We start from the raw sequence: 17558 nt of genomic DNA on the forward strand, positions 1-17558 counted from the left end.
CTATTTTGCCCCCTCTTTCATTTTTGTTTGCAGCTGTTGCTCCCGTTTGAAAGGTGCTTTTTGGGTTTTTGGTTGAGCTTTGGCCACGTTGCGTTTTATAGGAAAGATGCCAGAAGCATCTTCTACTTTTTCTTTTCCTCTTCGTTTTTCTCTCAGTCGTTCTGTTTCTCTTTAGTTTTCCCGTCTGTCTTTTGATTTCGGTTCCGATCGGATCTTCTCGAAGGTGTTTGGCGTTTTTTCCCCTGTTTTGCACAAACGAATTGCTCCCGTTCAGGTATGTTGATTCATGTGTTGGTTTATTTTTTGTTTGGTTAGGAAGAAAATTTTATGATTGATTGTTGTGAATATGGGCTATTCGGCTTTTTAGCCCAGCGTTTTCTTTGTTTTTTCGTGCTCTACGTCTGGTTGTTATCTCTGATTTTGCATTTCGGTTGCAGGAAACATTTTTCTTCAAGTTTTAGGGTTTTATTCTTCCTAGCTTTTTCTGGGTCAGGTATATAATTTATCTCTTTGGTGTTATTTTTTTTTTGTTTGTGCTTTGATTTTTCCCTCAAACTTAAAAAAAAAAAAAAGAAAAAAAAAAGAGGAATACTGATGATTAATTTTTGGGTTTTGCTTTGTATGTTTCGGTTTTGTACTGTGAGTGAGGAATTTTTTATTTTGGTGTTTTAATTAAGGGCTAAACATTTCCAGCTATACAAATGGATGATCATGATTAATTTTTGGGTTTAATTTAGCTGTTGATTATTGTGGATGAGTTGCGAAACTTCTTTTCGATTATGTGATATGTGCCTGTTATGTTTTTTTTTAATTATTTTTGCGTTTTAACTAAAATTGAAAGATTGCCGACGAATGGATATGGCTACGGTTATATAATTTATCTTTAACCTTTTTTTCATTTTTTTTGTGTTTTAATTAAAATTTAAAAATTGTTGAGGAAGGATATGGCTGCGGTTTAAGGTTTAGACTAATTAATTTTATTGTTGTTCAGGTTTTTTTTGGGGAAATTTTTGGGTTTGGTTGTTCTAATTATCTGTGGTTTGATTTTTGTCCGGAATTTAAAAGAAGAAAAATGGCCATGATTAACTTTTGGGTTTTCTTTGTCTGTTCTGCATTTTAAAGTTTGAATTATGGATTTTTTTTGTATGTCAATCTTTAAATGATCACTGTATGGATTTTTTTTGTGTTTCGGCATATGCCCTTATTGGAATTTTGTGATTTGAGAATTGTAGAAGTTAGTAGCAATTCAAAACCCGTTAAATGGCATGAGAATTAGAGTGATTTGAAATCGGCGAGCAAGTATATACTAAAGCTCAGCGGATTGGCACTGTTCGTTAACAGTGCCAATCCGGTTTTGCTCCTGATCTAACGCACAGTTTTCAGCCCTTTAAAAGATGCTACATGAATTGGCGATTTTGCCCCTTGGTAGAGTGAGTCTACATATGGGAAGGTGTTCGAACCCTCTCTCATTTTCTTCCGTTGCTTTTGGCTTTCGCCTGCTCTCTGTTTCTCTGCTTTTTTCCATGTTCGATCTTCGTGTTTCCTTGCTTCTCTGTTCATGTTGATCGTCTGCCGTCTGAAGAGGTGGGTTTTCTGGCTGATTGCGGTGTTTTAGGTGGTTTGTCTATTTTATTCTTTTTCTTTTTTCTTTGATTAGGAAGAAAATTTGTAGATCGATTGGTTGGTTGGTGTAATATTGAAGTTTTTTCGTATTGCATTGACTGTTTCGTTGATTTTTTACTGTATTCAATGCCGTTGTCTAATGTGAATCGGTTTTTTCTTGCAGGAAATATTGGTGTTTGAAGAAATTAAGGCTTAGCAAAGTGTGACTACCTATGCTTGAATTAATGTTGAAGTTTTGAGCTCAATTAGATTAACGTGCATAGAACATCCATAGAAGTGGTAAAAGTTCTTCCCTCAATCAGCTTAATAGTAGTTAACATGTATGCTTACTTTTCAATTATTAAGAAACTGTACCTTCCAGTTGTATGAATCTCTAATGCATCAACATCATTTCTTCTGAGAAGTTCAGAGGTTGCATAAGCATCTCTTATGTACGAGCACACTCTGCTATTATGAATTGGAGTGGTTCTTATTGTCTTTAAGTGATTCTTATCACAACAATTAGGGAAGAAATCCCTTTCTTTTAAATTGGATTATCCCAACCTGCATAAAATTGAGAGTCATGTTGATAAAATCTTTATCTTTATTATGCTGTTATTAAAAGTAGCCTTGAAATATTTTAAATTCGTTTTATATTTATTTGAGAAGTAATTATTTCTTTGTTTGCAATCATCTGCAGATTAATTTTGGTTGAAAAAAAAAAAAAATCTTTGCTGCATCTCAGTTCCTATTCTAATTTTAACTGCCAAGTTAGCTTTCAGCTGTCAAGTTTACAGACAATTGATTGTGTTTGTAAGTGCTTTTCACTTTGTTAATATTGTGTTCAAGATTATATTTCTTCCTTTTGTTTGACAATTGTCTGATTGTAGTTAATACTGTGGCTCTAAATTGTATATCAAATCATTCTTTTCAAATATTTCTTTACTTAAGTTATAATGTTGAGCTACTTTATGTTATAATTTTATAACTAGATAGTACATTATCATAAAAATAGAATGTTTTGTTTTTTTTTATCAATGTTATCTATGCAGTATAGTCTTTTTGTTTTTTTTTTTCCTTTACTCTGTATATTACCTTTTTATCTGAGAAGTTACTTTTAATTTTAGCTTATACATTTTAAACCCATCGGTTCCACGTTGTGTTAATCATGATTCTTGGAACCATAGATAGTTTTTATTTTTGTAGTTAACTGTGTTATCGTTTTTAGTAAAACTGTGAATATCATAGATAAATTATATGTAAAATGCTTTTTTATAGTCATATACTGTGTTATTAAAAAAGTTAGATGTTTGCAACAAACAATTTTCTATTGTGATAACAATTTTTGTTTTAGTTAACATATACATTTCTTTGAACATGTGTATTTGTTAATTCTGTGTCACCCATTGTTTAAAAAAGTTTTAGGGCTCCTATTTTCTCACGATATATTTGATAATCTAGCCATCAATTTATATAATTCATGTATTAGTAAAAATCAATTGGCTTTTTTTATTTTTTGTAATTTGTGTTTCATTGAGAATAAACATTGTTAATACTGTTGATCTTTGCAGTTTCCACTCAGCGTGGATAAGACAAGTAAGAAGTGATACTCCCATTGAAAACTTATCTGCAAAATAAATTTTGCTCTGTGGTTACATGGTGCATTAGTGCATAGTTTCACAACTGAACTATAAGAAGTAAGAATGTAGTTATCTTATTACTTTGTTAATTTTTAAATTTTTTTAAGTTCTATTTATTATTTGTTTTATATTTTGTGTCTTGCCATTTGTTGCTGAACTAAATTCTATTGTCCATTGTAATAATTGTTTGTTGTTTGCCTTTTTGAACAGATTGGCTAACGTATTTTCTAAAATTTCAATTGTTAAAGGTGAGCAATTTTAAATTTTAAATTATTTAGTTTTAAACTTTACTTTTTTTAATCTTCTTTTTTTTTTTATAACTTTTTTTTTCCAGTCGCATTTTAAAATTTGGGTGATCTATTCTTTTTAATCATTATAGTATATATTTGTTTAATCTTCACATTATGTGTTTGTTGATACTTCTTCTTTTCATTTTTTTGTCTTTTTTTCAGCGTAGTTTGCACTAATTTGTTTTCAAATTTGTATTACAATTTGATTCCATCATGTCAAAAAGACTTGCAAATGCTTTAACAATTAATGATACAGAACACGAGAAAGAGTTTGTCAATAATCAATCCTATGCTTTATCTGACTATGACAGACAATTTAAAAGAGTGTGTAGAATAAGTTGTATACAAAACCATGTCGATGTTTTCTTATCTAAGAGTAGTCCAATTATTCAGGAAAACTCAGCCATTGACTACCAAGATGGTACTAGCACATCTTCTGTTCAACAAGATGTTGAAAACATAAGTTCTTCCAATATCAATGAATCACATTGCATGACTGTTGTTGAAAAAAATGTTCTCTTAAGAGATAAAAAGGGAAAAAAGGTTGTCAATGTATTAGACCAATCTACAAAAAATACTCAACAAACCCTTGATGATCAGAATAATAATCTTATGAACAAGGGTCAAGCATTTTTTCAAAAGAATAGAAAAGGTTAGTTCTTAATTTATGCATCTATTAATTTGATATATCATGAATTTCAATTTTCTAATTGCCTAAATAATATTACGCTCATTTTGTTTTGTTTTTGTATCTTTTTTTGTAGGAGTTGTTAAAGAATATGTGGACTTAGGAGATAAAAGTTATAAGTGTGTTCATTGTGGTGCTTATTTTTGGCTAAAAGAGTCTCTTAAACCGAAGTGTAAAAACGATCTACCTGTTTTCACTCTTTGTTGCCAACAAGGAAAAATTAAGTTTCCAAATCCAAAACCAGCACCACCATTTTTAGATTATTTGCTTGATCCAACTAAAGGGCAAAAAAATTTATCATTTCGACAAAATATTAGAACTTATAACTCAATGTTTGCATTCACTTCAATGGGAGCCAAAGTTGATAACTCAATTAACAATGGATCAAGCCCTTATATTTTCAAAATCAGTGGTCAAGTTTGTCATTTAATGGGATCTCTTTTGCCTGTTGATAATGAGTCTCCAAAATTTGCTCAACTGTATGTCTATGATACACATAATGAGGTGGAAAATCGACTTAAAGTTTTTAATTCCAATGGAAACAATCAAAGCCTAGATCCAACAATTGTAGAAGGGTTAATCAAAATGTTTGATGCATCAAATGAATTGGTTAAACTTTTTCGAATGGCAAGAGATAAATTTGAAAACGATGCTCTTTCTTCATTAAAAATGACTTTGCTAGGCAGGCAATTAAATGATAGCAAACAATATGAGCAACCTACAACTGATGAAATAGGTGGTTTGATAGTTGGAGATATAGGATTGTATGATTCTAATCGAGATATTATTATAGAGTCTAAAAGTCACGAATTAAAACGTGTAACAAAGTTGAATCCTAAATTTATGTCTCTGCAATATCCAATTCTTTTTCCATATGGTGAAGATGGTTATAGACCAGATTTAAAATGGAATGAAAATTATAAAGGTAAAAAAACTAAAAGACAAAGAATACCAATGAGAGCTTTCATTGCTTATCAAATTCAAGAACGAGAACCACCATTAAGTACATTGTTAAGAGGAGGAAGACTTTTTCAACAATATTTGGTCGATTCTTTTGCAACACTTGAAGAAGATAGATTAGATTATATTAGACAAAATCAAAAAAATTTGAGAAGTGAAGTTTATAAAGGAATATATGATGCATTCTCAAAAGGTGATACTGATTCAAATAATTTGGGACAAAAAATTGTATTACCTGCTTCATATACTGGAAGTCCTAGATATGTGATAAATAATTATCAAGATGCTATGGCTATTTGTAGAGAATACGGACATCCTGATTTGTTTATAACATTTACATGTAATGTTAAATGGCCAGAAATCACAAGAGAGTTTGAGAATAAGCCAGGATTCAAACCTGAAGATAGACCTGATATAATTTCTAGAATCTTCAAAATGAAGCTTGATCATATGATTGATTTCATCAAGTCCGGGAAGCCTTTTGGAGAAATTCAAGCAAGTAAGTTACTAAAACTCATTCTAGCACTTATTTCAAGCTTTTTAGTTTTCTTATTTATTATAAAATTTACTTTTATTCTTTTCTTTGTTTTCATTTTTTCCTCATGAACAAATGTTTGCACAGTTGAGTTTCAAAAAAGAGGTTTACCTCATTCTCATATGTTAATATGGCTGAAACCAAATGTGAAATGTTTTTGCGCATCAGATATAGACTCAATTATTTCTGCTGAATTACCTGATAAAAATTTGCATCCACAACTTTATGAAACTGTTAATCAGTTTATGATTCATGGTCCATGTGGTTGTATTAATCCAAAATCACCTTGCATGCGAGAAAATAAATGTTCTAAAAACTTTCCTAAGCCATATAAAAGCGAAACAATTTTTGACACAAATGGTTTTGCTGTTTATAAACGTCGTGAAGATGAAGAAAAATTTGTGATTAAAAACGGCATAAAAGTTGATAATAGATTTGTTGTTCCTTACAATGCAGAGTTATTACTAAAATATAATGCACATATAAATGTTGAATCCTGTTGTCAATCAATGCTTATAAAATATTTATTCAAATATGTAAATAAAGGTTCAGATAGAGCACGTTTAGTTTTTCAAGAAAATTTGAATGATGAGATTTTAGCATACCTCAATTGTAGATATATATCACCTTATGAGGCTGTTTGGAGACTATTTCAATATTTCATACATCATAGAGAGCCTTCTGTAGAGCGATTACCAGTTCATTTACCATTAGAACAAAATGTTGTTTTTACAGCTGATCAATCACTACAGTCAATCATTAATCAAAAAGCTTTTGAAAACACAATGTTAACAAGCTGGTTTGAATTGAACAAAAATTTTCCTAACGCACGTGAACTAACTTATGCACAAATTCCCACAAAATTTTTGTATGATGTAAAGAAAAAAACTTGGAAGCCAAGAAAATATAAAGCATCAATTGGCAGAATAGCATATGTACATCCTGCATGAATTATATTATTTGAGAATGCTTTTGAATTTAAAAAAAGGCGCCATTAGTTTTGAGGATTTAAAAACAATTAATGGTGTTGTACATTCTTCCTACCATTCTGCATGCAAATCATTAGGACTATTAGGTGATGATAAAGAATGGATTGAGGCTTTATCAAGTGCTGCACATATTGCATCATCTGCTCAATTGAGACAATTGTTTGTCACAATAATTTTATTTTGTGATGTAGCAAATCCTCAAAATCTTTTTGATAGTCATTGGCAAAACATGTATGATGACATTTTATATAAATTGCGAAAAACTTTTGCAATTCCAGATATGATTGTGCCAGAACATGAATTAAAAAATTCAGTGCTATTTGAATTAGAATTACTTTTTAATAATGCATCTACTTCTTTGAAAAAATATCATCTTCCCATGCCTAATGCAGAAAAAATGTTAGAAATTCAAAATAGGCTTTTGAGAGAAGAATTAAATTATGATTGTGAAGAACTTTATAAGAAACATGCACTTTTGAAATCACAGCTTAACCAAGGTCAAAAACATGTTTATGATTGTGTTTTAAATGCTGTGAATGCAAAAAAAGGAGGTCTATTCTTTGTTTATTGTCATGGAGGCACTGGAAAAACATTTTTATGGGATACAATTACAAGTAAGCTTAGATCAGACGGTAAAATTGTTCTAGCTGTTGCATCATCAGGAATAGCATCATTATTATTACCAGGTGGTAGAACAGCCCATTCTAGATTTAAAATCCCTTTGATTATTACTGATTCTTCAATTTGTTCAATAAAGAAAAAAACTCATCTTGCAGGATTAATTGAAAAAACAGATTTAATTATATGGGATGAAGCACCTATGAATCATAAATATTGTTTTGAAGCATTGGATAAATCATTTTCGGATATTTTGTCAAATTCACAAGCTTTCGATAAAAATGTTCCATTTGGTGGAAAAACTCTTTTATTGGGTGGTGATTTTCGACAAATATTGCATGTTATTCCTCAAGGAACTAAAGAGTATATAATAAATGCTTCATTGAATAGTTCTTATTTATGGCCATATTTTAAAATTTTTCATTTGAAAGAAAATATGAGATTGTCAAAAAATGGATTGAGTATTGAAGAAAAAAATAAAATTAGTTCTTTTGCAAATTGGATTCTACAAATTGGTGATGGACAAATTAATGATGCAAACAATGTGAATAATTCAATTGATAGGGATTCATCTTTGATTCAAATACCACAAGATTTGATAATTGATTGTTCTACAAATGCTATCCATTCAATTTTTTTTGCAACATACCCGAGTTTTGAAACTTTTTTTGACAATTTTGCTTATTTAAGGGAAAGAGCTATTATAACACCTCGAAATACAACTGTTACAGATGTGAATAATTATATAATTAATTTATTACCTGGACAACAACAAACATTTTTGAGTTATGATTCTTTATGTTCTTCAAATGCAAATGTTGAAAATCTTGAAATAATGTACCCCACAGAATTTTTAAACAAGCTTGAATTCAATGGTTTACCTGCACATAATTTGGTATTAAAAATAGGAATGCCTATTATGCTACTACGAAACTTAAATCAGTCTTCAGGTTTGTGTAATGGAACTAGATTAGTTGTTACTCAATTATTTGATAGAATTATTGAAGCTAAAATTCTTACTGGTACTAATATTGGTCATAAAGTTTTTATACCAAGAATCACTCTTACAGCTACAGAAAATAAGTGGCCTTTCATCTTCAAAAGACGTCAATTTCCAATTAGAGCATGTTATGCAATGACAATCAATAAAAGTCAAGGACAATCTCTTAAACAAGTTGGTTTATATCTTCCAGAACCTGTTTTTACACATGGCCAATTATATGTAGCATTATCAAGAGTGACATCAAGAGAAGGTTTAAAAATTTTAATAGAAAATGTAGAGAGTAGTGTTAAAAACTGTACTTTGAATATTGTTTTTAAAGATGTGTTACAAAATTTACAAGAAAATTAACCCAGTTCAGAGACTCTGCATCTCTCACTTTCTCATCTCACAAATCACTTCTCTCTCTTCCATCCCTCCCAATGTCTTCGTCTCTCGGCTTTCTTGCTCAATCTCTGTCGACTGAAATTTCGAGGTGATTTTCCAACCCTAAATTAATATATTCCATACCTTGATTTCATCTTCATTTATTGGGAATTGATCTACATATGTGTAGTATAGATAAATTTTTTCTTTAACTAATGTTATAGAATCCATGTCCTATTTAGAAATACTGAGATGGAAAAGGTTAAGGAAAAATTGCGAGGTAGAAATTCCATTATGAGTTCTCCGGCCGATTTGAGGTGAGTAGTACAAACTTTTATGTTAAATTGATTTGTTTTGGTTTTTCGGGATGCTTAATTTCATCTGCAAACAAGGTTGACCATCCAAAAGTTTCAGTTTTGTACCCATTATTCAATACTAGCTCAATAATCATAATGTTTCCTCTGACTTTGTTTATAAATTCTGGTATATAATCATATTTTAGAGTTAGAGTTTTCTATTGGGGAAACTTTAGGAACCGATTGTCCTACATCGAAAAAATAGCAGCAGCTGATCCTATTTAAAATGAATCTAATTGAAGACATTAAGGATTGGGCACCTTCTACAAACTACAGTAGTATTACTCTTGATGAGGTCTATTTCATTTCCTCTATGCTGTCTCAATCTTCATAACTCACGTTTATGTGCATTTTTTGTCTGGTTCTTATTTAAAATGTATCTAATTGAATATTTATAACCAAAAGAATTAATTTTTCTAATTGCCCAACTTTACAGGTTTTGCATCATTGGAACATCAGGCCTATGTCATTGCTTTACCTAAGGTAGTTGAAATGTACTTACAATATCTTAGCTTTTAGTTTTTTTCGTCTTTGGCTGCTTAGAGATTATGTGTCATGAGCCTGGCCTTTAATAGTTTAGGAAAAATTTTGCATCTCTTTGAAAGCTACGAATTCAACTTTTGGGTTCCTTCAACTCAGAATTTATAGATGTAACATTTCAAGGCTCATGTTGGTATGAAATTGTAATTCCTCATCCGTCATTACATTCTTTTGACAGGGATTTCAGTTCATAAAACAATAAACTACATAAATTTGTAAAAGTCTACTTTTTTAGATGGTAAAATCTTAGATTGCCAATTGAGGATATAATTGCAATTTGAATTCAATCTGCTTTCCGTGCACATGTGATATGTATGTGTGCACTAAAATCTCCAAAATATAAAATTCCAATTTCATTCTCTCCCTTAACAACGTTATTACTGAAGAAATTAAAGAATATTTTCAGTTCAGAGTATGAGTGCTATATGTGTTTGTTTCATTCCTAAAAATTATGGGACATAATTATGCAAAACTTAATTGATGATCGTATGAAAGCTATAAAACATCTCTCTGTACAATTCTTTAAATCTGGTTCAGTTTTGTCTTAGGTATCCATACAATCATTATTTGTGAGATAATTAGTTCCATGGTTCAATTATGTTTTTTCCATGAGAATATTTCCATGTTGTAATAGAAGAATTGTCTAAAGTTCCTTAAACCTTTCATCTTTTATGTTTACCATAAAACAGATAACAATGCATGATAATGAATTACAAATTGTTTTTTATTTCTTACATTCAAATTTGGTTTTTATACTTTCTTCCTACGTATGACACCATTTTTCCATCGATGTCAACTAATTATTATATATTATAATTAATTGCCATAAAACTTTTTTTTTAACACTTTATTTTACAATTTTAGGAAGGAAAAAAAAAATTGCTAATTCAGCAACGAGCTTACAGTGCTGACAAATACATTTTCAAACAATGAAGAGGCAAACATTCAAAGGTATGTAAAATTAATTAATACTTTATTAATTTTGTTTTGTTAATGCCTTACGTTTAATTACAATTTTTACTAAGCTTTCTCTTCAGAGGAATTAGCTATTACTAATATATATACAAACCATCTTCTTTTCACATGATCTAAATACATGACAAATTACTTGCTTGCATATTGAAAGGCTAAATTGAACATCCAAAAGTATAAAAGTAGACATTTTCACTAGAGATATACCATGTCCACATATTTTAATCTAATATGTTCTTTCACAGATTTACAAAATATGGACAGGATTTATCTTTAATGGAAGGATGTCTGTTTATACTTCCAAATGTTAGCCTTAAACCTTTTGCTAGACAAACAAATAATTAACCATGTATTCACAATAAGTTAGAAGAAGAAAGTATCTATATAAATTGGTAATAGTTAATTCATCTGAAGAGAAAAGACGGAAATGATGATTCTTACTCCATATAATTAAACCTAAGTTTACCAATTTACGTAAATCTGATCCGTCTTTGATCGCCAACATTTAACTTTGTTTTAAAAATTATAATATTGCCAAATAAACTACTATTTAATCATAGCATGATTTGCAATACTTTTCTAAGTCTTATATAACACTATCACTAAATATATTTTATTGCAAAAGACATCAATTTTCATTTTTGTTGTACTAAATTGCAACAAACTTATATTTTCTGAAACATTATTCAAATTCTCATCCCAGGTATGCATCCAATTTCACTTACTCTTTATTTGTATAAATTAAAAAAATTACCAAATGCAATGGATAGTCGGGGGGCTAAGAATTCACAGTGTTAGTCTTTTTTTTTTCATCTAAGGTTGTCTTTCAATTTTTATTTTAGATTTTTCCTAATTTGGATAAAACCCTAATGATTTCGTTTTGCTGTCAGTATATACATGCTTATTTAGAATCAAATGACACAACTTTATATTTACAATTATATTTTGTTTCTAATAGCTTATATAAGTTTTTCTTCGTTTTCCTATAACATCGTATCGTAACATGGTCTAATCATATTCAATATAATTGAACAAACTGTTATCGACCGGTTAATGCCAATTTAAACACTTCTAATAAGTTACAGCTACATTTATTATCTCGAATTTCAACATCAAATGTAAATTTTTTTACTTCAAATATTTCGTTAATTATTAATAATCGTTTTGACGTGTTATATACTCACACTCATAAAAGCAGTTATCCTCTTATACATAATTCTTCACCACAAATTTATATCACTATTAAAACACTTCTAACCTTAATTTATAGTTACTGCAGTATGTTCTATGTGCACATCATTTTCTTCTTCAGTTTCTGCTGTTTTTTGTTCTCTGAGTTGTACATGTTACCGGTGTTCACAACTAAAATCAATTACACAGACTTGACTACAGGTATGCCGCAACTTACATCACTTTCTGCCAACACTCTACTTCTTTTTCTTATTATATTTTCTGTGTTTAAATAGCATGAACATACTAAAAACCTGTTAATTACAAACTATCCATTACAAGTTTGCATTGACTGTTTTCTTCTTTTATGTCCAATAGTTTTAAGACCCGCAGCAACGCGCGGGCACTATTACTAGTAGCTTTCTAGTTTTTCCTTCTAAAATTTTGTCCAAGCTGAGATCTCCAGTGACGTCGTCTGAGGTTGAGGTGATAGAAGATTCCCTCTTTAAAAATTGAGCCACAGCCCTGTAACCAAACGGGGAGAATAGTAAGAAAAATAGAGATAATGAGCCACCAAGTACAGAAATACCATGACTAACTAAACCCTTTGTAAATAAAACAAAGAAAGAAACAATTGAAAGAGAAGTACCTGGTTCTAACAGACAATGAATCAACTCCTTGTGTTCCTTGAGATCCTGGTACTCCTTGTGTCACTTGAGATCCTGGAACAAGCATAGATATGTCATCAAAACAGTGTATACAAAAGTAAATGAATATGAAGAATGTTTACTCAAATCACAGATCAAATAAGATTTCTGAGTTTACCAGCTGGTGAATTGCCATCTGCTTCCAGAAAAAAAAGACCCTACAATGAACAATTCAAGGGTTAGGAGTTAGGATTATTATAAAAACAAGAATATGATTACATACTTGAGACTCCAAATAAAAGGCTATGGGGAGAACAATGGGGACGCCCCCATCCCATGCCAAAATATAAAGTACATATTGTCTTCAAGTAAAAATATGGCCCTTGAAAATGAAGTGCGTGGTAATTAAAATAAATACTAGTCTTGCCCTTATTTGTAGTGCAGTTTTCTGTTGGTCAATATGCATTCGTGTTTTGTATTTCAAACTTTTTTATAAGAAACAGAAGCTTTTAATATTTATTAAAGTATTTGTATCTCGTTTTACCTTTGTTTCTAGCCTGGCAACATGTACCATGCTTTTACATCAATTTGTTTTACCTTAGCTTGACAATTAATTAAGAAATGTGGCTTACACATTGATCTTTTTGTAGCAAAAATCACATAAAGCTTATGCAAACCTAATCAGGATGTTTGGTTGATGATTTTCGCATGCATTTCAATATTCCGAGAAAATAACTAATATTTGAGAGATGCTAAATTGCTAATTGACCTTTTTATTTTCTGTTTTAATTATATGAGTGGAATACTTGTCTTGTAGATATAATAGTTGACTATAATTTTTGTAAAGTTTATTACTCAAGGCCTAAGTGAAAAACTTATAGAGCTCAGTCTAATGAGCTGTGCGCAATAAAGTGAGCTGTTTGTACAGGCCTTAGGTTCTCTATAAAGTTTCCTGAGCCTTAAGGCTTCCAACAAATGGGCACTAAACAGTAAAATAAAAAGCAAAAATGATATCAAAGCCAAATACAATTTACACAGAACACATACAAGACCAAATACTAAATAACTTACTGCTTCTGCAGAATCATTTAACTCAGGATTATTTGATAGACCTAGCCACTCCTCGAACATTGTCTTAGGTGTTTCATTTACAGACTCGTGAAATCTAGTCGATGCTGTCTGATCCGGTGTCAGCAGTATTTGAGTTCCCGTGCTTGTTTCCAATGGAGGAACTGAAGCTGACATTAAGTTTGGAGACGGAGCAGGAATAAAGTCACTTTGAGTGGCAGGAGATTGTGCACCCTCATACTCTGGTAAGTTGTTTCCACCATCAAGTTCTTCAACATGCTGAAAACGTTCAATTTGTGGTGGAGATTGTGCACCCTCATACTCTGGTAAGTTATTTCCACCATCATGTTCTTCAACATGATGAAAACGTTCAATTGTTGGGGGAGATGGTGCGCCATAAAACTCTGTGGAAGCTTCAGTGACAGGAAAAGATGGTGGAACACCGCGCTCTGGGGAGAATTCAGTTGTAGGAGGAGGTGTTGTTGGAGGAGGAGATGTTGTAGATCCAGAGACTGGAAGAACTCCCTCAAACAAATGGGACTGTTTGGATATGTAGTCTCTGTCGAAAATGTTATGCAGAGCCGAACACAATCCTACAGGCAGACACCAAGATCCTCATAAATGAACTCATTTAAATGGAAAACAAGCAGTGAGAGAAAATACATAAGGGAAAACAAGCACTGAGAGAAAATACATAAGGGAAAAGATCCCCTCACCAGTTAATGAAGGCTGGATTCCTTTCTTAAACTGTTATTCAACTTCCAAACAGCCAAAGTAGAGCAAGGAATATTCCTCCTTTTACGATTTAAATCACTAACATCTTGAAGTGTCTTATTCATAAACCTACAAAATGCACAACCGTACCTCAGTAATCAATACCATAAAAAACAATGACCCTACAGTAATTATATGTGCCACCATACTCATTGGATAACACAAGGGTCTCATTAAAATACTGCTTTCTCTTCCTTGCTCTTGCTCTTGGCTGCTCAAGATGTGGTGTTGATTGCATTTCTGCAACAGGAGAGAGAAACATTCAAGGGAAAAACAAGGTTGGGTCTTATTAATGCGTACATATTAACATATATGTTAAGAACGTTATAGACAATGAAACTCTACTCACGAAAGGAAACATCTTTGTCATTCATGTCAGTCAAAGAACCAACAGATCGTGGTCCTGAAATTGGCAGAGGCGATGGAGATGGTCCACCAGAAGGTGTATTTTCCTCTGTAATTGGAGAAAGTGTATCTTTCTCATTCATTTGTGGGTTAATGGATTTTTCTTGTTCAGTAATATCATTCCCGTTATTAAGAGAAACTGTAGGAACAATTTCCGGAGGAACAGCATCTCGCATAATTTCCATTGGTTGAACATGTTGAGGGGAACTGTCATCTAGAAGAGGAGCATCATCTTGCATAACTTCTGTTGGTTGAACATACTGAGGGGAACTGTCTTCGGGAAGAACATCTTGCATAACTCCCGTTTCTCTATAGTTACTTGGAACAGAATCTTGGAAGACAAAATCATTTGGAACATCTACTTCTGGAGCTTCTTTATTTGGAGGGGTGAAGCAATCACTTGGAACACCGTCGCCTGGAGTTGTAGAGTGGATGCTGTAACCATGGGAACATAACCAATAAATTTACGGCTTTGTCAAACAAATATTTGAACCATACATAAAAATTCAAATGCACTAGGAATCATACTCCTCATCCATGGGGGCAACATCTGAACCAAAAACTTCGTTCTGGATATCCTAAAATATAACACATGTTTCATTCAGTAACAATACAATTCCAGTACCTTACCATTCAAACATAAATGCAAAGAAGAGCAGAAACAATAAACTCTATATTTGGAAAAGAAAAGATGTCCAACCTCGTCAAAAATTATAGTGACATAACGGTCTGTTGCAATAGGAATTTGATCTGTGACACAATGTTCAAATATTTTAAGACTTTCATAGAATGAACATAATAAAGACAAATGATGAAGATGAGAATTCCAAACAGCAATTCACTTCTACAACCTCGTAGTGTAATGTCTTCCTGACTTGCCTGATGATTATCATAAGCCCTAAGTAAACAAGGTCATTTGGATCATACGTTCCTTTAGAAGCAGAACATAAAGATCAATGAAAAGGGGTTAACGAGAATATTACCCCTCACCGGACATGCCTCCATCCAAATCCAAAGCATCAAGATCAAATGTTTCAGGCAAAGTGATGGACTGAACCGGAGCTTGCCTTGCATTCTCAGGGAAATCCAAGTCTATGGAAGCAAAGGTCTTTCTTAGGATAGTCAAAACAACATTACAGTCCTGGTAAAGATAGTCGACCTGCTTCGAGTATATCCTAACAACACCAAATAGAAGGTGTCCTGACATTCTCAGTGCAATAGGAACGTCCGGAAACATGATACGATCTGATAAACACATACAAACATTGTAAAGCCAATTGCTTTTTTCACATTCAAGTTTTTATGAGAAATTGTACATAAATATATCCTCAAATTCAAACATATGACCAAATAAAATTGTGCAACTCAGCCGACAATAAACACAAAGCATTAACCCTAAACAAATTTTATCAAAATTAAATAAAAAGAACAAAACTTTGTCGAAAGAAGGCAATGATTTGACAACAAAGTTTCGAAATTTAACATAAATTTGATGGGAAAGCAGCATTCTACATTGCATGGACACGGACACGGACACGAGGATACGACACGATACGACACGGAGATACGTCAAATTTCTAAAAATCAAGACACGATACGGCATGGATACGGCAATTTATATAATAAATATATATTTAAAACATATATTTTAAATAACAATGAAAAAATTAATTACTCAAAATTTAATTTATAGTGTTCAAACTCTCAAAAAATAAAGGATGGTAGTGGTGTAAATTCAGTGGGCTATGTAGCTTTGGGCTTTAGTCTCATTTAAACCCTTTAAAGAAATAAAAATAAAAGAAATTGTGGTGTCATTTTTTACTACAGAAAACAGCATGTCGACCTAGCAGTCATCTTCTTCGTGAAGCCTCCTCCACCAGATCGGGTCGTCTTCGTGCGACGCCTTCCTCCGTCAAATTGCGTCATCTTCTTCACGAGGCGTCCTTCCACCAGATTGCGTCATCTCCGTCATGAGGTTTTCTTCCACGAAATTGTGTCAAAGGCCATGGTGCAGATATCTGTATCTAGACAGTCGGATACCCGTATCCATCTGTCAAATGTCGTATCTATTGATCCAGATACGTATCCAACGCGTATCCGACCGTATCAGAGGCGTATCGTGTTCATTTGTGTATCCGACACGCGATACGCGGGCGATGTGCCGTGTCTGTGCATCGTAGGCAGCATTGGATTTATAGTTTGAGACACCCAGAATAAGAGAAACCCCAAATTTAACGCAATCAAACGAAATGGAAGGGGATTGTACGGACCAACAGTGGAGGGGATGTCGGTGGAGGTGTAGTGGGACTTCTTTAGCCGGCTCTGGAGGTGGGCGGCGCACCAGACGGTTCCCAATGGTCCCTTCCAAGCCAAGAACGTCTGCGAATAAAACATCGTTCCGCCTTCGTCCTCTGAGTTGTTCTTCTACACTACTTCAATGCCGAAACTGATAATATATATACGTATACATACAGTGATTTGATTGTGTTTGTGTGTGTATACATATCAATTCTTAGAGAGAGGGAGAGAGAGCGGAGCAGACGGGGGGTTTAGGGTCATTGGCAGATTGAAGGCGAAGATGGGGCGCGGGAAACGAAAGGTGGCGCCTATTTAGAGAGGTAATAGCCCTTGAGGTTTACAAGAATTACGACTCTTGCCATTCACTTAAAAGCCATTGAGGTTTAGAATTACGACTCTTGCCATTCACTTGATGCTGTTAATTTGGGAGCGGGGTAGTCGTGACCACTCCTTTTCACCTTCTGTACATCCTTCTTAATTTGGACCCTTACTTTGTTTAATTCAAATATTTTAAAAAATACATAAATCATTTCATTTTTAATTAAATTCTAATAAGAAATCAAAACCAAATAAAAAAAAAAACATAACGCTATCAACACACCTCAATTATGCTATAAATCTAAAATTTAAATTTGACATC

General features: G+C 32.4%; 1 protein-coding gene and 1 pseudogene across 13 annotated transcripts; one reads left to right on the plus strand and one right to left on the minus strand.

Moving 5' to 3' along the window:
• The first annotated feature begins 151 nt into the window (after positions 1 to 151).
• On the plus strand, positions 152 to 12146 carry LOC137733304 (uncharacterized). 13 transcript variants are annotated; one of them, XR_011068444.1, is made up of 10 exons: positions 158 to 274; positions 438 to 493; positions 1787 to 1902; positions 2303 to 2415; positions 3174 to 3299; positions 3453 to 4184; positions 5539 to 5679; positions 9481 to 9530; positions 10453 to 10535; positions 11827 to 12146. XR_011068444.1 is itself a non-coding variant. In XM_068472464.1 (9 exons), exons 6-9 carry the CDS (start codon positions 4025 to 4027, stop codon positions 10515 to 10517), a joined length of 417 nt encoding a protein of 138 aa, XP_068328565.1. In that variant the 5' UTR covers positions 158 to 274; positions 438 to 493; positions 1787 to 1902; positions 2303 to 2415; positions 3174 to 3490; positions 3926 to 4024; the 3' UTR covers positions 10518 to 12146. The 13 variants fall into 13 exon arrangements, 7 of the variants coding, with proteins under 7 accessions (XP_068328561.1, XP_068328566.1, XP_068328563.1 ...); XR_011068445.1 differs by having other exon boundaries at positions 11836 to 12146; XR_011068448.1 differs by having other exon boundaries at positions 9481 to 9527; positions 10449 to 10535; positions 11836 to 12146.
• Positions 12147 to 12148: 2 nt separating this feature from the next.
• Positions 12149 to 17192, minus strand: LOC137733488 (sister chromatid cohesion 1 protein 3-like; annotated as a pseudogene).
• Positions 17193 to 17558: the final 366 nt, after the last annotated feature.

The sequence above is a fragment of the Pyrus communis genome, chromosome 5 (genome assembly GCF_963583255.1).
Source record: "Pyrus communis chromosome 5, drPyrComm1.1, whole genome shotgun sequence".
NCBI lineage: Eukaryota > Viridiplantae > Streptophyta > Magnoliopsida > Rosales > Rosaceae > Pyrus > Pyrus communis.